General features: G+C 44.1%; 1 protein-coding gene across 1 annotated transcript; it reads left to right on the forward strand.

Moving 5' to 3' along the window:
• Positions 1-15,183: 15,183 nt before the first annotated feature.
• Positions 15,184-21,096, forward strand: npas4a (neuronal PAS domain protein 4a). The gene is made up of 8 exons (XM_037077307.1): positions 15,184-15,755; positions 16,090-16,253; positions 16,374-16,476; positions 16,581-16,893; positions 17,040-17,149; positions 17,298-17,433; positions 17,532-19,300; positions 19,403-21,096. The coding sequence occupies exons 1-8, from the start codon at positions 15,581-15,583 to the stop codon at positions 19,429-19,431; spliced, it is 2,799 nt and encodes a 932-aa protein (XP_036933202.1). The 5' UTR covers positions 15,184-15,580; the 3' UTR covers positions 19,432-21,096.
• The last annotated feature ends 3,274 nt before the right edge of the window (positions 21,097-24,370 follow it).

Below are 24,370 nucleotides of genomic sequence, written 5' to 3' on the forward strand. Positions count from 1 at the left end.
TTTATCTAGAAACAGGCTCAGAAGATCAGCCTCATAGTTTTATTTCTCACATCCTTCTGCTGTATTTGTGTTTGTGGAGAGTAAAAGGCCATAAAAATGTCCTGTAAAACATTTAGGGTCATTATAAGCTGCATTTCATATATTCTTAGGTTCCTGCCAGCTCTGTAGTTTTTTGTTACACTGACAGATGAGATGACAGACGTAAAAAAAAATGAAATTGATTCATTGAAAGTCAATAATCCACCCAATCAACTGACTCTAATGGTTTAAGCACGATCTTAGAATGAGACATAACTTGTTTGGTTCTCGGAGATCTTGGCTGTAAAATGTGGTTAAATAAAACAGGTATCAATATATTCTATGTATGTGATTGGTATTCACAGAACATTTTCTACAAAATCTAATTTATTCAATTGGAGTTTCATAACTTTTGTCATAAGTTTGAAGTTTTGTATCTGTTCAGCTGATACGACTTTGTATCCTCACTCAAAACTGTTCAGTTCAGTTTGTGGCAAAGGGAATAGTTACAACTTAATACTTTTCTACACGCCAGGTTTTAATAAGATCAGATAAAATTTAAGAAACTTTTCTGGTTGATTTTGCAGTTATTATTTCATTTGTCAAGCTTTCATCTATTTAAAATTCTGTGGGACTTCCAACGATGTTCTCAATGCTCATGGTTCACGTGTAGAGACCCTGGTGATCCTACGAGCAAAGGTTCATGTTGTGTCAAGACTTCTTAGTGTTTTAAAGATAGAGATTTTGATGCTATCCTTAAAAGTGCCTCTTTCATTGTAATTATGCTTTTACATGAAGGTTTGACTCATATACATTCACACAAAAAAAAGCCTAGGTTGCATTTTGGCGAGAGTTTCGCTTTAATTTAAAATACCTCTGACTTATATTTCACATTTTATAATAGAGCATTACTATCATTGATGTAATGTACAGAAACACTTGAATGTTGTGGTTATTTTAACAACTGTATATACTTTTAAGTAGTTTAGTGAACTATATTTACTAATATGTTCTGTTTGTAAAGTCTAAATGTGTTAACTAGCTGCTGTCTGATAAATGTGGTGGAGAAATCAAAGCACTGTTTCCCTCTGAAATGTAGCAGAAAATGGAAATACTCCCCTCATCTGCCAAATAACTCTTGACAACAGCAATCAGGTTTCTAAAAAATATCCCAACCTGCTTATCGTGACAATTTCTAACAAGCCAATATGACAATAATATCCGGAAAAATGGGGCTTGTCTATAACCTGTTACCTGTTTTCCAGCTTGTTGACACCAGAAAGGTCATGTTTGTTTTTTCATGTATTTTTGGAGCGCTATAGATAGAAAAACCAGCTTCGACTGGGGGAAACGAGCAAGCCACAGCTGACAGCTACTTGACCCGGTCCATTCATGGATCAGCCCGTGGAATGAATGAACCTGTAAATTGCTCAGGACTGTAGACGACATAGAGGAGGGAAGACAAAATGCAGTAATGGCAGTTATGAGAGGGGAGTCACGTGACTGTTATCACAATGTTCGGTCAATAGAAAAGTATTTTGAGCAAGGACAGCGACCAAAAAGAGGACAAGTAGACCGAGTCTAAGAAAAGGTGCACATGTGGTTCATTGGCGGATCTGAAGCCCATTCAGCACATCTGCTCCTCCAGCAGCCCACTCTCTGCTTTTGTTATGCAACACCTCGCTCTATCAGCTCACCTTGAACACACGTCTGGATGATACACATTAAGATTAAGACTTAAAAAGTCAAATGTACCCCGTGTATCTTCTCCGGCGTCTTTGTCTTTTGATCCACGCTTGACCTCTTTGTCTGGAAAAATGAGGCTGAGAGGTGGTCGAGGGGAGAAACAAAGGGGTGAGAGAGAAAGAGAGGGAGGGAGGGAGGGAGAGAAAAAAAAAGGGAGAGAGGGAGTCTCAATGAAAAGATCTGCTGCTAGGAGGTCTCTCGTGATATAACACATCTACATCACGTCGTCGCCATGGCAACCCCGCATCAGCACCAACTTACTGTGGGGAGAAAGAGTCAGTGTCTGTGCTGGTATGTCACAGTACAGTACTCAAAAAAAAAAAACAAAAACACATTTTTATAGACAAATATCAAATGTTAAACAAATATGTGTCTCGTATTCAGACGATGTTTTACCTCACAAACCGATACAGCGCTCATCCTTGAGCGCAAGCACATTCTCGTACAGTACAATGACGCCTCCGCTCTATAGAAATCTCTTGGCTATTTATTGCCCCATGTATATTCCAGGGACCTTGGGCAGACAGAGGACTGTGAACACAACTAAAGAGCTCCGGAGAAAAACTTCTGCCCTCTGTTCCCTGCCTGCTAAAAATAAACTGGATATTGAAAAGCAAAGAGAAAAGGTACAAGGCTACCAGCTCACAAAGCCACACCAAGAGAGGGAGGGAGGGAGTGATGGATAAAGGCGGGAGGTGAGGAGCAGGGGTGTGTGTGGGTGTTTGTATGGTTTTGTATTCACAGGTTTGTCCGTCGACGGATCTGACAGGCTTCAAATCAGAGTGACGTGTAGTCAGAAGCTGTGTGAATGCAAAGCGAGTGGCAGGTGACTCGCATGTTAAAATTACGTGAGGATATCGTCGACATCATGGCAGCAGTCTTCCACTAAATTTTCATCCACAGATGTAAGCTGCAGTTTTATATTTAGAGACTCAATCTGAGGCCCAGACAGTGAATCTTACGTTTTCATTATAAAAAATCATCATAACCTGTAATGTTGTTGGGTGATGAGGGTGCTGGAGCCGGTCCCATCATGCCTTGTGTAAGGGGGGAAGGATTCACAAAGAGCAGGTTGGGACCCTTACAAGTGGTCAAACAATCCAGTATAAAGTAGTAACAAACGGTTCGCTATAGAAATCATGCACACTGGCACGAATTGGAATTTAACATACAACTAAAGTCATAATCTTTCCCAACCTTAACAAAAATCAGCCCTACAGTCTAAATGTCTTGACTGTTGACTAGTTGAAAGTATCTTTTCCCAACATTAACCAAAGTCCTCTTGTTGCATAAACCTAACCACAAACTGGATGCAGCCCCTGGATTCAGGTATGTAAATCTTTGACTTTGTACATCTGTCATCCACCCTGACGTCCCTCCCTGCGACACCAGAGCAGTTCATACATGAAGCGTTTCATTCAATCAAGAAATAAAAAGAAAAAATGTGATTAGTTTCACAAACTGCAGCTGTCACAAGATACAGATGATTCAAAGGTAAACAGAAAGAAATATACCCCCCAAGTCTTTTTTAATTATGATATTGATTTATACGTTGACTTCCTAGTAAAATTAAAAAAAGGGGTACAAATCCCTCTTTGGACTTGGTTTTAAAGATTTACCCAAAATGAAAATGTATTCATCATCTGCTCATCCTCATGCTGATGGAAAGTCAGGCGAAGTTTTGTCATCCACAAAACATTTCTGGAGCTTCACAACAAAACAGCAAACTCCGAAACAACTGAAGTAGACGGGGAGTTGTTTCAACAACTGCTAAAAACATTCAAAATTGATTTAAAAAGACATTATTTACACCCTGGATGCACACTCTTAAAAAAAAAAAAATTACTTCTTCTTGGGGTCAAGAGTGTGAAAACTTTGGTTGGACGTTGGAAACAGACAGAAAAGGTGTGACATCACAGAGGCCTCGTGTACCACAACTACTTCCCTCTTTTCCCCTCATGTCCTGTCCTTGTCTTTGCCGAAGACAAGGAACTGAAAAAAGTAGGAAGGGTCATTACGTCACTGAATCAGACAGCTGTGTTGAAGTCAATACGAGATGCATGAAGACACAAACTAAAACTCAACAAACACACTTCAGCCACACTCAGTTTGTTTTTGAAAGTCTCCTATTCACAGCATGACTGCAAACTAATCAGCAACATTTAGTCGGACCTGCCCTGTTTGGTCAGGATGTCATCAGCCTGGACAATCATTTGGTCACTGACATACTCCCTGGAGTGTATTCTTTAATTTTCTGGAGGCATTTCTTCATCAGAAGTCAAGCAACGTAGACACGTTTTAGGTTTTAGTGTCTCTCCATGCATCTCCCATTGACTTCAACTGTTAACATCGTAAAATACAGAAAATCTCTTCATGATATAAAAGTATATCAGCTTTTAAACATCTGTATCGAAATACAGATGTACAAAATACTTGAAATTATATATTTTTTAATATTTGTAGCCCTGATGTGATGAAAAATGCAACTCAACTTCAATTCTTGAGTTGTCCATTGATATCTCTATCTTTATGTAGTAACCTATGTTTATTTAACAGAAATGATCAATTCTAGGGAGAAGCAATGCAACAGATGTAACGTACCGTGTTTCTGTATCAGTATATCAGTCCTGGTTAATAAATAAAACAGACTGCAGGAGTGTGTGTGTGTGTGTGTGTGTGTGTGTGTGTCCCTGTATGCAGCACGGAGTCGTTCATGTATGCGACAGTCTCCTCGCTCTCGCCGTTAATGTGCGGTTATTCAGACTTCACACGCTGATGTCCATCTCCGTCCTCCTCCACCTCTCCCTGTCCCTAAAATTTCTGCCTTTCTCCTCCTCGTCTCTCCTCTTTACTACTCCACATCCTCTCTCCGGCTCCCGCTTCGATGCAGGAGTGGGAGGTGTTGCTAAGCGACAGATTAGCTCCTTCCTTTCAAGAAGCAGAGCGCAGACCTCGACTCTCTGGGTGTAAAAATAAACAGAAAAAAAGAGAAAAAAAAAAAGACCGTCTTAGAGGGGAGAAGGGACAAGTGTCTTTCACCTCTGGCACGAGAAACCTTGAATTTACAACCTCCCTCCTGCCCCTCGGCCCCTCTCACCCCCCCCCCCCTCGTCCCCTGAAGTGGACCAGAAATAATTCAACTTATTTATAGCCCCATTTACATTCGAGATAAACACATTCTGCCGCTCATCATCAGCACAAGTGTTGACATTTTATCTGTAATAAACCTTCATCCCGCTGCACTGACTGATGATCTGTCCTCTCTGTTCCCTCTGACGATGACTAAGGTTGTGGAGGAACACGCTGCTCGTCCCTCATCGGCAGTTTCAGTCTGCCAACGACCGAAGCTGTGAAAGTCACACCTGTTGGCCACTGCTGCTGAAAAATGTGTGTGTGTGCGAACAGAAAGAGCCAGAATACTCCTGCGCTTTGTACATCTGTTCAGTGTGTGTGTGTGTGTGTGTGTGTGTGTGTGTGTGTGTCGACGACAGCGACAGAGTGTAAGTGTCGAGTGAATGAGTGTGTAACCGCGTGAACAACTGAGCGATGGCGGCAGTGAGAAATTAAATGAGTGTAATGTTCATGAGTGAGTGAATGTGAGAGGTCGAGCAAGGTAACACGAGGGTGAGTGAGTGTGTGTGAGGAGGGGAAGGTGAAGAAGAAAGAGCGAACATGAGCTTTACTTTAGTATTCAACGACCACGAGCAGGAGAGGATGCTGAAGCAACATAATGTACCTTAAAATAACAGCTTCAAAATCACATTGATGGTACAGTTACAGGGTGTCTCTGTCACAGCTTCTCTGCCTCCCTATCACCTATCACCACCTTCAGTGAGAGGGTCGGATCACAGCGTTACACACATGTTTACCTCAAAATACAAGTTTTCAATACATAACATTGTCATGGCGTGATGAGTTTTGCTTGTAGTTAGTACCTCCATAACGTCTGACAGGTTGTTACAGAGCCGGGATCTGAGGGGGGCGCCAAATCACACAAAATGCCAATTTCTACTCAACGCTGCTTTACAGCCTCCTCCTGTCAGTGCTCCTTCCTGTCTAACGTCCAGCGTTATTTCTAAAACAGAGAATGGGGGAGTGGTTATCAGTCATTTGTAGTTATTACCATCACAATCAGACTGCTGCACTTCAACATTAAAATCAACATTACTACCATGGGTTAGCGATAGCATCGATATTAGCATGGACCAGCAGCATCAACACTGTCTACAGAACTCATATGAAATATAAAAACAGACACTAGAGGGGCTTGTGAGGAGGATAACAGAGAAAGACTGTGTGAGATAATAACTGCAGTTGCGACAGTGAATCTGTGTCTAAGAGAAAACGTTCTTGTTCTCATGTAACATGGAAAATGATCTTTTAAACTGACAAACATCTCATGTGTGATTCATGGCACAATTCAAAAGCGATAAAAAAAAATGTATCGTTTCTCTCCCCACCATACATATTTTCTATGCCGGACGCTTCCTGTAGAGCTGCAGAGTCACGCCACATGATACCGACGCTGGTTTACTATCAGCTCGCAAACCTCGTCAGAAGCTAGAAACCAATCGGCAGAATTCTTACTCAGACATAAACCAAAAAACAATTATGGACCTGACAAACATTTTTTAAATTACTAATAATAATGTTTTAAAGGAGAAGAGATACTTTTATTCTGCACCTTTCCACAAGCTTCATTGTATTTTTTTTTAAATGATTTGTCTACATACATTTTTTTTTAAAAAAACATAAAAAATCGCTTTTTTCCAAACGATTGGTTATTTTTATATACGAACTAAAAAAAATGTTAAAAAAATACTGTACTATTCCACGAGTGATGATATGAATGAAAATGTATGCGTAATAAATCTACATTTTCACAAGTAAATTACATTTCATGTGCACATTTTCACATGAAATTTAGAATTTCCACATGCAGTTTTGATTAAAGATTTTTCTGCTGATATAAACAATATTCCCATCAGCCTCATCTAGAAAATATAAGCACGCTAACATTCAAAACTAATACAGTGAAGAAGTCAACATTAAAACTACAATAAAAACATATATCAGCAGGTTTGACAGCGTTTGTTTCTGTGGGGACACTGCGCCTCACTGCAGCCTCACAAATCCGCTGCAGGCTCTTAGTTTCCATCCATTACTGGCTGTTAGCTCGCCAGGCTAATTGCACTCTGTCTGACATTTCTTAATACATTACATTTGAACAAAATAACCAAACCAGAGAGCTCCCATTGAAAAATGCATGAATGAGTGACAGAAGTGAGGCTGTGAAAAAAAATGAATGAGAGAGTGGGAACATGAATGAATGAGTGCCTGACTTAATGTGCCTGGATGAGTGTAGAGTAAAGAGGGTTATAAGACCAAATGAGCCTCCGCATGAATATTGAGACAAACAGGAGTTTCTGGCACAAAGACGCTCAACTAATTGGATTCATTTGAGTCCATTTGCTGTCAGGGAGACGAGGCACTCATCCCTCCGACCCCTCGCTCTTCACCCATCCGCCTCTCCACAGCCATGTTCCTCTCTGCCACCCACCTATGATACCGACACAACCCCGACTCATAATGGCACGGATTATCATGACAACCGCAACAATGGCAGCGCTTTAGACAAGAGGAGTGTGTGGGACACCGGGACAGCTTAAGTACCTACGAGACTGCCGGCCTGGAAAAAAAACAAAAAAACAAAACAACTTTGAGTGTTTTTTGTTCTGGGAGCTTCTGCATAAAGATGTGCGCTATCTCTGTCCACAGAAAATCTACCTGCGCCGTGTTTTTTTTTTTTATTTTTTATAAAAGCATCCTCTGGATACACTACGTCTTGAAGAAATGGTGTGTTCTTAGTCACAAAACCAGAGAAAATGACATTCACATGTGCAGCTGCAGACTGTCTCTGTTCAAACATAAGGGAATCAGTTACTCCTCCATTACCTTGAAAACCGCTGATCTGCTTGTAACGCTTGTATTATTTATCAGGTTAGAGTGCAGAGAAATGCTGCTTTTTTATTCCATAAATAAGGTCTGAGAAAACCGATGTATAGCTCCATGCGTTTGTAATGTCCATTTTGTCCATTTTACATCAGAAAACTGAACAAAAGTTATCATGCTGAATCATGCAACTGACATTTCAAGAAGCAGTGAAGGTTGTTTTTTTTTTTTGAGAGATACAGGATCTACAGCCATGTTGGAGCTAAATGCTAATGCTAACATACAAGAAGTGTCCTTAAGTAAACACAGTCAGAAGGTAATTTAATCAAAACAGAGTTAGATATTTGTCATTTTAAAACTAAATGTAAGATCTTGTAAAGGAGCGTCTTCCTTTCACACCTGACCTAATTTAAAACAGGCATTTAACACTTTGCATTTAATTATGAGTCTGAATAACTTTATTTTCACAAACTGAGAAATGAGATCCTGGTCGTCTGAACGTCCTGAACCACAAGCTTGGGATGTTTCTCTGCCCCAACAGGGAAACAACTGCACTGAACAAGAACAAACCTCGACAGCATGCTTGTTTTGACTGCTTTTGCCCCTGCAAGCACACACACACAACCACAAGTGTACACAAATCTGCCACATCACTACAGACGTTTAGCCCACACAAGCGGAGAATTCAAACTATCTAGCTGATGCTGCAGCCAGCTTATGTTTCCAGAAAACTCTGACACTTAATCACAAAGAGCCGGTACATACAGCATCCTGCTGTGTGTTATTCACAGGAGAAAATCACATGGATGCAACAACATCAAAACTTCAGAGAAATTTGAGCCGAGTTGATGTCATCTGATCCTGAAACATGACGAAAGTAAACATCGGAATGGCTGGTTTACATCATGTGTTGTACTGTATAGTCATTCTGTTGTTTCCCTTTGCTCTTCCTGGTCACTCAATTACTGGAAGCTGCAAAACGACTTATATTTGGCGTCCATGTTGCTCCCACATTCTGACATGATGCACACAAACACACCGAAGTCGGAGGGACGACTTCCCTACTCGAGAAATGGGACCTAAAATTCACTGAGGTGGCAAAAAGCAGCACACAGATAAAACTGATGACTATGATAAATAAATCGTCAGACTGGAATGGTTTCCATCCTGGCACCAGCCCTCCTTAGTGTCCAAGATCCAAATTAATTAAATCAAGGTAAGTGTTTATCCATTGGGCTTTTTGAATCATATGCAGAGAGTTCCTACAAAAAGTGGACGTTTTTTTTTTTTTGGCAGCTTTAATGTCCATTAGGAAAACATGTCTTTCTCCAAGATGATAATTTAAAGGCTGAAATGTGATTTGAGAGCAACAGAGACGCAGAAAGTCCGACAACAGCCAGCACACATAACTGAGAGTCTAAACGTTAATAAATCATCACGAGAGGATTCAGTAAATGATCTACAATAATGAATGTGTGATTTGGAGAATGAAACAAATCATGTACAAACACTGGCACGGTCCTTAAAGTGTTAAGAGAGTTCGAATCTAAATAATTTACTCTCAAATTAATCTTTAAATTAGGAAAATAAGACATTTATTTCATTGTAGTTAAAGATTGTTGTACGTCATTTTTTACTCTAATGGTGTCCGATATGAGACGTCCACAGACGCGCTGATGGGCTGGTTAATGATGCAGCAGACTTAACTGTGTCCAGTCGATTGATTTAATTTTTTATTTCGCTTTTTACAATAAATGAGAGTCGTTGTGCTGATGAATCTGAACATTTTACGGTTGCTAATGACACCAAGATGCAGAGGACTGTAATTCAGTCTTGTGGCAGCTGAAGAAACCAAAGCTTGAGGGTTATTGGTACAAACATGTCTAGTACTTATTTCAGGGAAGGGAAGAATTTTGTGAACAAGAAGAATCAGGCAGAAGGAAACGTCATAATGCAGTGTGAGGTGATTTTACAGGAAAATGTAGAGAACCTGAGATGATGCTCGGAGAGACAGAAGTGATGGGGAACGCTGAAACAGTCTTTTTACAGGAGCAAGTACAAAATTCAATTGTTATCTACCCTCAACAACAAACAAATAAAACATGTGATCAGACTGTGTGAACAAAGAGCGAGACAGTCACAGCTGCATCACGAGTGGCTGTGTTTCCTGAAAAAGCAGGAAACTTGTGCAGATTGTGTGAAATGTCAGACAAATCAGGAATTCTTAAAAGTTAGAGAATCACCAAAATACAGCCTTCACTGCATCAGTGTACAGTAATGATTACAGGACTTGTTCAATCACACCGAACTGAGATTAAGATGGCTGGTAACGCTTTTTTCTTCTGACAAGCAGTCATAAAGAAATTCATTTCACAGTCGCATAAGCGAAGCAGCAAATTCTCACATCTGAGAAGAAGGCACCAGAAAATATCTGGCAATTCATGCTGAAGACAAGTTTTTACAAAAACAAACAAACAAAAATGGATCCAAATGCAAGAAAACAAAGCAAGCTTTAATGATAAGATGATATCCAAGGTCCAAAAATCCTGAAAAAGCAAGCAAAAAAAGGCAAAAGACCAAAACAAATACAAAAGAAATCAAAAACTGAGGACAAACTATAAGTCACACAGAACAAGGCAGGAGCACGAGGACGCACGAGGACCGGAGAACAGGCACAGGAACACAGGTGAACCAGCAAAGAGAGAGGAGAGATCACAGGAAGTGATCAACTTACAGGTGACTGAGAAAAAAGGGAGGGGAAAACAGACAAAGACAGGAAGTGAAATATAAAGCACGACTTGAAGAATAAACTTCAACATAAAACAGGAAAGACGGGAAGGCAAAGACGCTACTGACAGAAATTAAATATAATATTCCTTTAATGTTTTCATGTAATGCTTGAAAATAATCACCTGAACTAAGACTCTTTGTGTTTTGGTTACCTTGAAATGAGCCTTTTATATCTACAGATGGAGCGAGTTCATCCTGCGTGGAGTCCAACATGTTTCTACAGAAGAACAGACAAACCAAACACTCACAATATTTTTCTTAGGAGCAGCAATCTGCAGCCTAGATGCCATTAAATCCTTCACACTGGACCTCTACAGAAATTAATGAATGCTGGTTAATTTTCTGTCCACTGATGAACAAATGGTTTCGGCTCTAACGGCGATTTAAGGTGATTTATGGAGAAACATTTTCCGCGCCCTCTATAAATGATCACTTTGTTTTCTTGCTCTGACTCGAATCAGTCAAGCAGACCTGTTCTCATCCTGCTGTGTCATTAATTTAATCTCTAACTGGATTCAACATATACTCACACAGAACTACATAACACTTCGCAGTTATCACCTCACCTTAGGGGCACTTACCTGAGGCGTCTTACTCACTCCTCTGTTTTTCATTCATCACATCCAGGGAGAAGGAGAAATAACCTGGATGATCTTTGACACCAAACACCAAAGCAAAGGGGTTGTGAGATGCCCCTGAAACGAAGAGCATGACTCAATGTCGGTCCTTTCAGGGTCGGTTGACATAAGACTTGCAATTATACCTCCTGTGAGTGAACCGCCCTAATGAACGAGCGTGACGCTGCGCCCTTAATAGCCGCGAGGAAAGCTGATGTCACCGCGCCGACACGTTGCGGTCATGACTTTAGCCTCAGACTGATGTGTGTGACGTGTTTCTCTGTGACATGCAGCAGAGAAGACAAACTTGAGTGAGGCGGTCTAAAACTCTACTTTTTTTTTTTTTCCCCAAAAAGTCAATAAATCAGTGCTGTACCTCGTCATTCTTCTCTGATCATCTGGTAACAATCTGGTACCTTTGGGTCATTTACCAAACAGGAACCAGCGGTGAAAAAGAACAACTACAGAGGAAGCAGAGCTGGCTGAGTCATCCGATAGGAAAACCAAAGAAATATGAGAGAAAACAGACACAGAGGCAGAGCCGCGAGCACCGAGGCAAGAAAAACTACAGCTGAGAGCCCCAGTTGGATCCAGGATGATTCATCAATGAGTTATCCTCTGCATATTCAATAATATAAAAAGTAAACAGTGGGCCGAAGTAATCAATATGTTTAACAAATGGTCCTCGTACTGTTTCTGATTCGGCATCCGTCTTCATTTATCTGGAAGAATAGGATAATAGATCAGGTTCTGTTTCAGAAATGTTTGTCAGTGAAAAGTTAAGTCACACAGGTGTTTGCAGCCATCTTCGTTTGGACATCGACTTCTATACATCGAGGACACTGATGGTGGATCTGGGCTGGACCGCCTGATTCAAGCCCGGAACCGATCCTGGCCAAGACCCCAGTCACGGATGTGGACCCGAGTTTAAGTTACGATGTCTTGAAACTTGATTCAACAGGAAATAAATAACTTGGGACACGACTCAGACTCAGAAGTTAAACACTTGTAACTTGACTTGAGACAATGTGACTCGACTAATTTGTCTTCATTTTAGTGTCTTGCAGTCTGGCTGTCAGTATTTAATTCTCTGAATCAATCAATCAATCAATGATAAATTATATATAGCGTCTGATTGAAAAATAAACCAAATACAAAAAAAAAGATTTAAAAAGTTTGAATAATAAAGGCAAAGCAATACAAATAAAATGATAAAACACTAAATGTAAAAAAATATTTTTTAAAAATTCGTAAATTAAATACAATTATGATAAGCAGTAAGATGTTAATAAAAGAGAATAAATCATTGGATTAAAGAACAAATAAGTCTTCAAAAGTTATGGAGTAGTTTTTTGTTTTTGTTTGATTATATTTATTAACAAACATGTAATCATCTGTCACTCTTTGAACAGGTTAAATGAACCGACGCCTCGTTTATTCTCTTCATAACGACTGAATTATAAAGGTGAGACCGAAGTTTCTCCTGGAAAAAGTGACTTAACTTTAACTTTAAGGACTCAATTTGACTTGCCCATTAAAAAAAAAATACTTGGAGACTTGCTTTAGGACAATCTCAATCTCTCAGCTCAATGAAAAACATAATAAAATAAATAACTTAAGCAGGCGCTCAGATTCACAGTTTGCTGCACTTGGATCGGTCTGTGGTCCCCATAAATAAAACGGGTCCTCACAAGGTGAGTGTTCAGACAGGTAGGTGAAAAAAAACATCCCTGAAGACCATCACCTAGAATGTACACTGTGTCTTTTCTAACCACAGATAAAAATTCAGATGAAGAAAGGTTTAAATATTCATTTGGATTGTATTCAGTCCTTAGAAAGTAACTAGCAAGTAAGTGAAAGTAAGAATGAGTGAGGAGATCGACAGTCCTGCAGAGCGGCGCACAGAGAACAAGCTACTGCTCAGTGACGGCCAACGAGCTGGTTGGGAAGGGAGGCAAAGACACACACACACACACACACACGCACACGCACACGCACACGCACACACACACACACACACACACACACACACACACACACACCTGTCCTCATCAGTGGTTCTGAGGTGGAGCAGTCACCATCACTGAGAGCCGATCATGGTCATCACAGATCTCCACCCTGGATTAAACAAACACAGACAATGAAACTTGCTTTACAAACCAAACCAACACACACACAACACACACACACACACACACACACACACACACACACACACACACACACACACACACACACACACACACACACAGCAGAGGAGATTTAGATGTGAGACAGTGTGCTGGGACACTCTGTCCATTGAAAAATAACAAAAAAAAAAAGACTCAGAATGGAAACTTGAAAATATGTGACGAATGTGTTCATAATTTATCCGGATGAATCATAAAGTGTGTGTGTGCGCAGATCCAGCTGTGTGTGTGTGTGTGTGTGTGTGTGCCTGCTCCACATGTGAAGCACACACTCCAGATCTATTTTGGGGGGCTACAAGTGAAATCTCCTCCCTATAAATAGGACGGTGGGGAGCTGGTTGCGGGGGCGCGCCTCGCGGTCCTTGTGCGGGTCACCTGTGCGGTGTCTATTTTTAGACACCGCACCGTCTCCCCCCTCTCCCCCCTCACGTGCTCACGTGAGGCTCGCGGCGACAGGACGGCAGGTTGTGCAATACTGGCGTCTGTTTGATTTCTTTATATTCACAGATGCCAATTATTGACACGGCTTCAGTCTCCATGAAGCCTCTGGAGATCGTCCTTGTGAGGTTTTTAAAGAGCTGCAGAACAAAGAGACAAACCCTGACGCACACGAGCACGTCACTAAATTAAAAAAAAAAGAAAAAAAAGAAAAGAAAACGGTGAAAATCAAATAAATAAATGAATAAAAAAAAATATGATGGTTGTGCTGGTCTGAGCTGGTGTCTCACTGGTGGAGCTGTCATAGTTGTTTCCTCTCATTATCTATCAACCAAATCACAACTTCCACTCACAGTCTGTCTGTTCTCGCCTCTTGATTGATACCTGATCAGAATCAGAACCGCCGCACAGTCATTCGCAGGGCTGCGGGACGATTCGACGCGTCTCACTGCGTGTGTGTACAGGCAGCGTTCGTGTTTTATCACAGCAAATACGTGTTCATTAAAATATCAAAGATCGTCTCCCAACGACAGGAAAATATGAATTTGCAGGGAACATGCGCAGAATCCGCGTCCGACAGACCGACAGACTGACTGACTGACATGCTGGCTGGAGGTTTTCCGCAAATTCTGTGTATATTTGAGCATTTATTACAGTTTTCAGCCGCTCGGGATGATGTTTCATTCATAAAAGGCGACAGAGGCGACGCGTCTGCGGCATCAGTCCGACGTGTGTGAGGTGCTGACAGAAATAAAATCTGTGGATGTCACCTAACGAGCACCTGCCGTGTTTTCTGACAGGTCCGGGGCAAAGAAAAGAAAAAAAAAAAAAAAAGAAAGAAAGAAAAAAGAAAAGATGAATAAAAATGACGGGTAGTCTTCCTCAGGTGCCAGACATATAAACACAGAGACCTGTTTTCGTATGCACCACACACCCCTCCTCCTCCTTCTCCTCATCCTCATCCTCCTCCTCGTCGTCCTCCTCTTGCTGCTGCCGCTGCCGCTGCTGCTGCACCCCCTCCTCCACCTCCTCCTCCGTCCACCACCACCACCTCCTCCTCTTCCTCCAATACACCGGAGTCCGGTGACTCCGTTTACGTTTTACGCTCGCTCCGCCTCTTACTCGGTTTTGTCCAAATCGGGCTTTTTGCGTCGCCGGAGCTCCCGATTTCAGCCCGACGTCATCAGCGAGTAGAGGGAAGAGCTGACGTCGAGAGAGAGTCACCGAAAGGAGAGGGCACGGGTGAGGGAGGGGGGAGAGATTCACCATTGCAAGCACTGATATGAGACATCTCTCCCCCCTCCTTCTCCACCCCCCTCCCTCCCTTTTACGTCGGTGTTGGTGCGTTGGGAGCCCCCCTACTCCGGCGGAGTCCCAGCCTATATAAGTGACCCGCGAGCAGAGTCCCTCAACCAGATTTACGGGTTCCGGACTTCAGTGCGAGAGAGACGGCTACCACAGCCGCCGATTCACCTGCACTCCGAGCGGGGGGACAGACATCCAGCAGCCGGCCCAGCCTTCAGAGCTGGTGGACGCTGTGGTGGAGCTAAAGCAGCCGGGGGACCAGGACAGGAGACGGGGTTTTAAATCCAACAACAACAACAACAACAACAACAACACAGCTGAGATGACAGTCCAATAACACCTCCGAGCTCTTCTCCTCTCTCCACTCTGACGACCTGAGACTTCAGCGGCGCTGACACACACACACCGCTCACAACAACTCTCCAACTCACATCTGGAGGAATTTCGATAGTTCACCCACCGCAGCAGCAGCAGCAGCAGCAGCAGCAGCAGCAGCGGCAGCAGCAGCAGCAGCAGCCGGCCACCATGTACCGCTCAACCAAAGGAGCATCCAAGGCTCGACGGGACCAGATCAACGCCGAGATCCGGAACCTGAAGGACTTGTTGCCTATCACCGATGCAGATAAAGCGCGGCTGTCATACCTGCACATCATGTCACTGGCCTGCATGTACACCAGGAAATCCGTCTTCTTCACTCAAGGTGAGAATGAATTAAACAACCTGTTGATGAGGCTCATGTAGCGGTGACAGAGAGAGAGAGAAGGGGGGGGGGGGGGGATCAACAAGTGTTTTAGCGGCACAGCAGGCGGCTCTCCTGACGTGTATCTCATTCTGTACAGCCGGGTGTCTTAACTGATCACAAACAATCAATACAGAAGCTGATAGATGAGTTTCAGCAGCGTGTGTCGCTGTCCGCGGTGCTGAAACGCTCCGGCTCGCCTCTGTCCGCGGTGCTGAAAGCCCGCCGCAGAGCTCGGCTCTGTTGGGCTCCTGTTAACGCATTCTGCACATTGTGTCCCGGTTCGTGTCTGTAGGAGGGGGAACCGCTGCTGGTCTGGAGGAGAGCGCGGGCTTTCTGTCCTTCCACGAGCTGTCGGAGTTGATGCAGGCGCTGCCGGGCTTCCTGATGCTGGTGACCGGGGAGGGGAAGCTCCTGTACCTGTCAGACAGCGTCTCCGAGCACCTCGGACACTCGATGGTGAGCACACATACACACACATACACACAGATACACACATATTTGTGTAGTTAACTGAAATGACACACACGGCCATTACTTCAGGGGGTAACGTTAGTGTTATGTGTGTTAATTTTCCAGGTGGATCTCGTGGCTCAGGGGGACAGCGTGTACGATATCATCGACGCCTCAGACCACTTCATCATGAGGAACAACCTGTCGACCTCCACCTCCCTCGAGATGGGTGAGTTATCAGAGAAAAACGCATCATTAAAGTCAGAAGTTTATATATATTTTTTAAATTTCTAGAGAGATCTAACCCTCCTCCTCTCATCCTCTCCTCCACAGATCGTCTCTTCCGCTGTCGTTTCAACACCTCTAAGTCCGTGCGGAGGCAGAGCGCTGGGAACAAGCTGGTTCTGATCCGAGCTCGCTGCCTCTCTCTCCCCTCCACCTCCCCCACCACCGGCTCCTACTGGACCTCCAACCCGGTCTGGGTGTGCTTCTGCTCCCCACTGGAGCCCCACCCGAGCCGCTCCGGCCCCGGAGCAGAGAGGGAGTCCACCTCCTCCGCCCCTCCTCTGGCTGACACCAACTTGTTCCTGGCCTGCTTCTACTCGCAGCACGGCCGCGACATGAGGCTGCAGCTCGCTCAGGACAGGTGAGTCCCAAACACCTCCACCCTCCACCTGTTGTTTTAATAGGCAATCTGCTCGTGAGATAACTTTGAAAAAAAAAAAAAAAAAAAAAAAAAAAAAGGGTGAAGCATTATGGTCCTAACGCATCACCGCCCACTCTCCCCCGCAGCGTGAGCTCCTATCTCGGCTTTGATGTGACAGCTTTACGCGCTCGCTCCTGGTACAGCCTCCTCCACCCACAGGATCTGTCACATGCCTCCGCTCAGCACCGCAGCCTATGTAAGTATACTCTTCTACAACTGTCCTTGCCCACACAATCACACACAAATCGTGCCCACTGGCACATCCACGCAGCGAAGAACAACACTATGATGATTAATAGGATTACAAACCGGTGCCAACTTGTGCTGTGACTGTTGTTCCACAGTGAGAGAAGGAGGAGAGGGCAGAGCTGAGATGGTGGTGCGTGTGCAGGCTCAGGACCAGTCGTGGGTTTGGCTCTACATGGTGCTCCAGCTGCAGCCGGGAGAGATCCCCATCAGCAGCAACAACTACATCATCAGGTATTCACAACAGGCCACTCATCAGTTTCAAGTCGTTTGATTCAAATATCATAAAACACCTCCCTAACATCCTGTTCCTCCTCTGTTTCCCCCTCCAGTGAATCTGAGGCCTGGTCGGTCCGTCAGCAGCTCAGCTCAGAGCAGAACCAGCTCACCCTGGTCCTCAGTTCCGGCACCTCTCAGCAGGAGGGTCTGAGCCTCCAGTCTCCAGAAACCCTCTCCAGCCCAGACCAGGTCTTCACCCCAGGCAGCAGCGGCCTCTCGGCCCAGTCCTTTGACTTCAGCACCGCCGGCTGCAGCGTGGGCTCCTCTGATGAACCGGGGAGCTCTGCCGCCGAGGCCATGCAGCTGGAGGGCGACCCCCGCTCCAGCATCTCCTCTCTGGAGGAAGAGAGCTTCTTCCAGCAGCATCCCACTGAGAGCCCCTCAGTCGCCTCCTCACCCACCCCGGTCACTGTTGAAACAGTAGCAGACTTAGACTTTTTGACCCAGAACATCCTCCTGCCTCCCTCTTTCCAGCTCGACCCCCCTCTGCCATCTCTCCCCCTGCCACTCCCGCCCGTCCCCACCTCACAAGCTCAGCAGAGCAAAGAGTTTGTGTGCACTCCACCCTACACCCCACAGATCGGAGGGGCCAGCTTCCCATTTGGTGAGCCTCTCTTCAGCTTCGACCCCACTGGCACCACCACTCCTCCGCCCTCTGCCACAACGGCCACCGCCACCACCTCTCTGGCCCCTGCAGCCTCCTCCTCAGGCCCACCAACCACCGCCTCCAGCCCCACTCCCCCCACCACCCTCTCAACCAAGCCTCCCCTCGCTCTGCCCACGCTGTCCACTGACTTCCTGTTCTCCGTCGACCCCTGCAGCGGCTCCCTGTACGAGAAGCTGCCCCCCACGCCTGACAGCCCCGGAGACGGCGACTGCACAGTGATGACCCTTCCCGAGGTTCGGGGTCCGCTGTATGTAGATGTGCCACTGGGGCCCCTCCAGTGTCCCCCTGAGGGCCTCCTCACCCCTGAGGCGTCACCCGGTAAACAGCCCTGCCTGTCCTTCTTCTCCCTGGAGAGGGAGAGGGAGAAGGAGAGGGCGGAGATCTCCCTCTTAGCGCAGCACATCAGCTCCCTGGCAGAGGGATTCTACCTGGATCCACTGCTGTCCAAACTCTCTCCCCCCTCCATGTCACCCTCATCCTCCCCTCCCTCCCCCTTCCTGTCCCCCACCGTAGAACCTGCGGATTCAGTCCACATGCTGAGGGAGTTTTATCCCATCAAAGCATGGAGAGGTCTGGACATTCCCATCTTCCTCGACGATGATGATTCTCTGTTTGAAGAGAGCATCCTAGAAACCCTCCTCCAAGACGACTTCGCTCCTCCCCAGTCCGCCATGCTCTCCTCCGCCTCCCCCTCCACCTCCCCCGTGCCCATTCCCTCCAGCCCCTCCTCCCCAGTGTGCTGGCGCCAACCCTCCCAGTTTGAGGGAGTGGGCCACTTCTGTAGCGTCCAATCGGCGCAATGTAACTCCATGGCCGGGTGCGGGGCGACTGTGGCTGCTGAGGCCGGGGCAAATGTGGAAGGGGAGGGGCTGGCGGAGGAAGCAATGGAGATCGAGGTGGTGTCATCTCCTGTGTCCTCCTGCTCCTCCATCCCGGCTTCCCCTCCCCTCATCCTCACTGCCTCCCCCAGCCCCGTCACGTCCACGCCCATCGCCTCGCCCACGCCTGCTGTGTCTTGCACTCAGTCCCTCCTGGAGGAACTGGCCGTCCTGGAACCCATGTTTGGGGCAGGTGCCTCGATCGCCCCTGGCTTAGGGCAACAACCTGAGTTGTATCAACTCCAATGTCATCCATCGCCACAGTGCTTCCACAAAGGTGAGAATCTGTCCCTTCTCCTGACTTCTCAAATGAAAAAACTCGTCTGAAAATAGACCACTAACGTCCTCTTTGTCTCTCTTCTCTCTTTTTGTCTTCCAGATGGGAGTGGAAGTGTTCCTCCGTTCTAAAATAAGTCTGTGACTTACTTCATTAAGTATGGCATATTGTCATATTTTGTGGAGCCCCTTTTACTGCAAAGTAAAAAATAATTAAGTGTATAAATATACATAATGTATATACAACTTAAGGACTTTAACTCCTACATGTCTCCTCAGAACAAAGATTGGCTTTATATTTTTGTTCAGTCATTAATCTGTATACTACTACAAACCTGGTGCAACATTTTACGTGACGGGTCGACCGCATGGGCTCAGAACTGACTGGGTTCTGAGTCCATGTGGTGCCTCTCAGCTTCTCTGTGACATGAGCTTCAGATATGATCAGACAGAGACAAACTCTCTGAACGTGTAACGCGCTGTTTAACTTCCAGACGCGCATTTGTATTCACTCGTAGTGAAAAAAAAAAAAAAATCTGTTGTGAACAAAAAAAAAAAAGAAAAGAAAAGAAAAAACATTTCTTGCTACTTCAATGGGGAAATGAATTATAGCACTTTTTGCCTGACATGCAGCAACGCAAACCCAAACCTCAAACGTACCCGGAAGTCAAATGTTTACAATTCCTTTTTTCTACGTCCTTCGGGTGACCACTACCAGAGCATCCAACCACAAGAGATCTTGAACAAACTTCAGAGCCTTCGAGGCGACACAAAAACCCCCACAGACAGTAACTTTAAAACCCGAGATACTTTGAGCTTTGAGTTTGCGGCTTCAATAAAACCTTTAACATTTCATATTTATCTCTCCATCTGAAAATCTTGTGTATCAATGTGATGTGCAAACAAACAAAAGGAAAAAAAAAAAGAAAAAGAAAAAACATGTGAAGAGATTCTGGCATGTGAAGATATCAAGATTGTCGAAGGAGACGTTGTCTGGAAGTTTCTCTGATCATGCCACAAATCCACTGCTCCGTCGTACTGTACATTAGACTCTGAATGTGGGCTCTTCAGGTCCCTCCAGTTGGCTGGATATTGTTGCAGCATCAATATTTGCAATGCTGGCAGCGTATAGCGGCTCCTGAAGCGGCCCCCTGACCTGCTGAACTCTGAACTCTTTATCATGTCCATTCAACATGGACTTTTACATCGTTGCTCCACTGGAGCGCGGTGTAGTTGAGGCACAATTGACTATGTGAATGAGCGATTCTTCTTTTTTGAGAGGGGTTAGAATACACAAAAGTTTTGTTTTAAAAAATGACAAATATAGGGATGGGGTGCTATTTCTATTCAGTTACCAAGCGACACGGGTTGAGAATGGTACTATTCCCATGGTGTCGACATGCTCACGTAGAGTTGTCTACGGTCAAGTAAAGGATTGATTCCTACGTTTCTAGCTATTCAAGGCTAAGTTATTATACATGTGTAAAATTACTATATTGTATGTGTGACATTTGAACAAGATGTTAATGCATATGCGTTATGTCTGTGGATATAGGCATATGTTCTTTTCAGAAAGGTTGTACACATTTGTACATTTGTATGAAACTGTTCTCGGTCTGTACATATGAGAAAGAGATTTTTATTGCATAAGATGGAATATATTCTGAACATCTTACCTACTGCAGAATGGACATTGTGGACCAGTGTTCTATTGTGTTGCTTATAAGTGTATTTGGTTGTCATACAAATGCATTTATATTAAAGTGCACTTATAATGCGGCTGATGCATCCGTGTCGTCACAGTCAAGCCCCTTGTTCCTCCCTAATCATCATCATCACCATCATCATCATCATCATCATCATCCCACCATCCCTGCCTCTCTCCTCTCCCTCCCATACACACTCCACTCCTCTCCTCCATTTCTTCCCCTGGAGCGAGTTTCGCTCAGCAACAGCACTGACGCACACACATGACGAGACAGAATGAGACACTATCTGACTCAGACTGACGCACACTCTTGGCATCGAGGTTTTTTGCGTGCGCATGTGCACACGCAGCCGGCCTCCCACTTATGATGATGATGCTGCTGATGATGATGATGCACGCACACACATAATAGTAGGCATATGACCCCCCCCCCCCCCCAACTCCTCCCTCCATCCCTCCCCTCCATCCCTCCATCCCTAGCACCCCCTCTTTACAAATCACGGCAGTAGCCCACGTTCACTCGGTGTACCTGGCGACTCCATCAGCGCTCGACGTGCTGGTGTAAGACTCCATATATAGGCATTCCTGCTCGTCTATTCTCAGCCTCCATTCAGAAGGAGCGGAGAGGGGAGGGCTGGAGAGAGAGGAGTGGGGGAGACAGAGGGAGAGTGAGGGGAGGCTAAAATTAGAGGTACAGTAAAAGAGGGATGTGGGACAAAAACTGGATGGAGGTGAACATATAATCAAAATCACACAGAAATACACCAATTTTCTGTAAATCATGACGGATAAAAGATGGAAGACGGAGCCGAATATAATCTGTAATATCTCCCCCCACCCCCCGGGGCCACATTAGAGATAACACAGAGTACATGTAACGAGGCAGAGCCGGAGACATTATACTGTTGTTTTTTGTTTTTTGTTTTTTTCCTGCAAAGCGAAGATCTCCTTCCTTCGTTGGCTGCTTCTGCTGCTGCAGTGTCTGATGGAGGGAAGACGAGCAGGGGAGGAAGAGCTGCACGGCTGACTGCTGCCATCTGCTGGCGAAGACAAGAACTGCACCCACACAAACAGAGAGACCGATAGATGTAGACTAATAATTAAGGGAAAATATGAAATTCATGCATGTAAATGGAGAAAACAAAAGACATTTCCAACTTGCTTTAAGAATGTACCGATTTTTTTCTCCTTTATCTTCGCTTATTCAAATGAAAAAAAAAAACCCAAACCCATTACATTTGTCAGAATATTTCACAATTTCTGATATTATAACAAAATATGCTTCTTTTTTTTCATTCTATCTGAAGCACCTTTTGCTGCTCATCGTCTCACTCAGTTACAGATCAGGCAACTTTCCTGTCGCCCGCAGAGAACGTCCCCAGACTCCCTCTAAAAAATATTCAATTTTGTAAGTTGTTGACTCAGAAGACACTTTATAAACTTAAAGAAACACTGTTAACAAGAAATCATTAACTAATTTGGCCTTCGTCATAATTCGGCATGATAAACATGAAGATATTTCGTTATTTCTGGAGAGAGGGGATATGAAACCTGATCAGAGGTGATCACTTCAAACGCTCACTGCCAACATTTATAAGTAGTATAACAAAGGATACGTTCACATTTTTAAAGTCTGAGTTAAAACAACATTCACATGCATAATATGCACAATGTCCGTCAATGTTTGATGAATTAATGGCTTTGAAGACACAGTTCTCTCTGCACAGAAAGCGTCTTGGCTGATCTGTAGTGAAGAACAGTAGCACAAAGATAAATGTTTGTACTAAACAAATATAACTTCTAAGTTGATCTAAAACACTTTTTGCTGCTTATTCATTAATTCAGTGACAAATAAAAATTACTTTCGCCCCTAGAGAACGACCCAGACTCCCTTTAAAAATCTCTCAATTTTGTGAGTTGTTGTAATAAGAGAAACGTTATAAACTTTAGGAAACGCTGTTTACAATCACTTTTAATTATCAGGACCTTCTTCATAATTCGGCTAATGTTATAGATGAGGATTTTTTTATTTGTGTAAAAAAACATCTTCTCTCCATAAACCTATGGATCCGTGAAAAAGTGACTTTAAAGACGTAATCCTCTTTGTTTGCTGATCAGTGGTAAGGAAGAGTAACACAAAGGTGGATGTTTGTACTTAACAAAAAATGCTTTTCATTTGATCCAAAACACTCTTTGCTGCTCATTCAGGCAACTTCATTGTTGCTCACTGAAAAATCCCCAGACTCCCTTTGAAAATCTCGAAATTTTATGAGTTGTTGGAATAAGAGAAACTTTATAAACTGTAAGAAATGCTGTCTACAACAAATTGTTAATTATTCTGTCCTTCTTTATAATTCGGCTAATGTTTCACATGAAAATTTCCTTTCTATGTATAAAAAAACGTTATATCTGTTAGACCCAGTGATATACGCGTGTATTTGCATACAGAGCGAGCGGGGAAGTGGTCACTTGAGACTCATGTCGGGACGCATGTCCACTTGTGATCACTCAGACGGATGTTAATACCCGGTCTGACTCTCTCTCTCAGCAACCGATGGCAGCAGCTGTTTAAAAAGGAGTTCCCAAGGACACTTGGACAGGACAGGAGGAGTCCAACCATGTGATTAATGGAGAGCCTCCTCCACAGATGGTGGAGACACGGTCCTGCTGGCAGGCGCCCAGGTTCAGCTAAACTTAAGTGTTTACAGAGAGAGGACGGTGGATTTTGTCTCACAGGAACTTCCTCTCTGAAGTTTTCATGAAATCAAAAATGTTTAAGATGTTTTTACCACACATCTTGCTCTATATAACACTATTACTGTACATCAGGTCCAACGGTGCCAAAAAGTCATTTTGTATGTTTGTTTTTTTCCTTAAATAAATGATATTCAAGAGTTTGTAACTTCCTCAAAAAAATGGTGATGACTCATCCTGCACTCAGGGGCATACACTAACTTTGTGACCAATAACCCGTCTCTTAATGTGTAATGCACATTTAGCACTACTGGCGGCAGCAGACGCCAATCGATATCAGTGAGGAATGGCTCCCCAGCCGCCTCTTTCGACAGGAAACACGAATTGCCGGAGCAAACAGCACTCCACCCGCCTTTCATGGGAACTTTAAATCACTTCAGAAGAGTTTCATCAATGCCAGCCTGTAGAGAAGGAACAATTACACCAACAATTAAGTCTTAATGCACATAATGGACGAGGGAGCGTTGATTTAAAGCAACACTTTGTTTTCTTTACCTTAAATTAACAGCGTTAAAGTCATTCTGATGGTAAAGTGGCTTGTAATAGAGCGGATGGTGTCCGTGAGAGGGTCGGATCACAGTGTTACACATGTTTACCTCAAGATGCAAG

The sequence above is a fragment of the Acanthopagrus latus genome, chromosome 18, assembly GCF_904848185.1.
Source record: "Acanthopagrus latus isolate v.2019 chromosome 18, fAcaLat1.1, whole genome shotgun sequence".
Lineage (NCBI taxonomy): Eukaryota > Metazoa > Chordata > Actinopteri > Spariformes > Sparidae > Acanthopagrus > Acanthopagrus latus.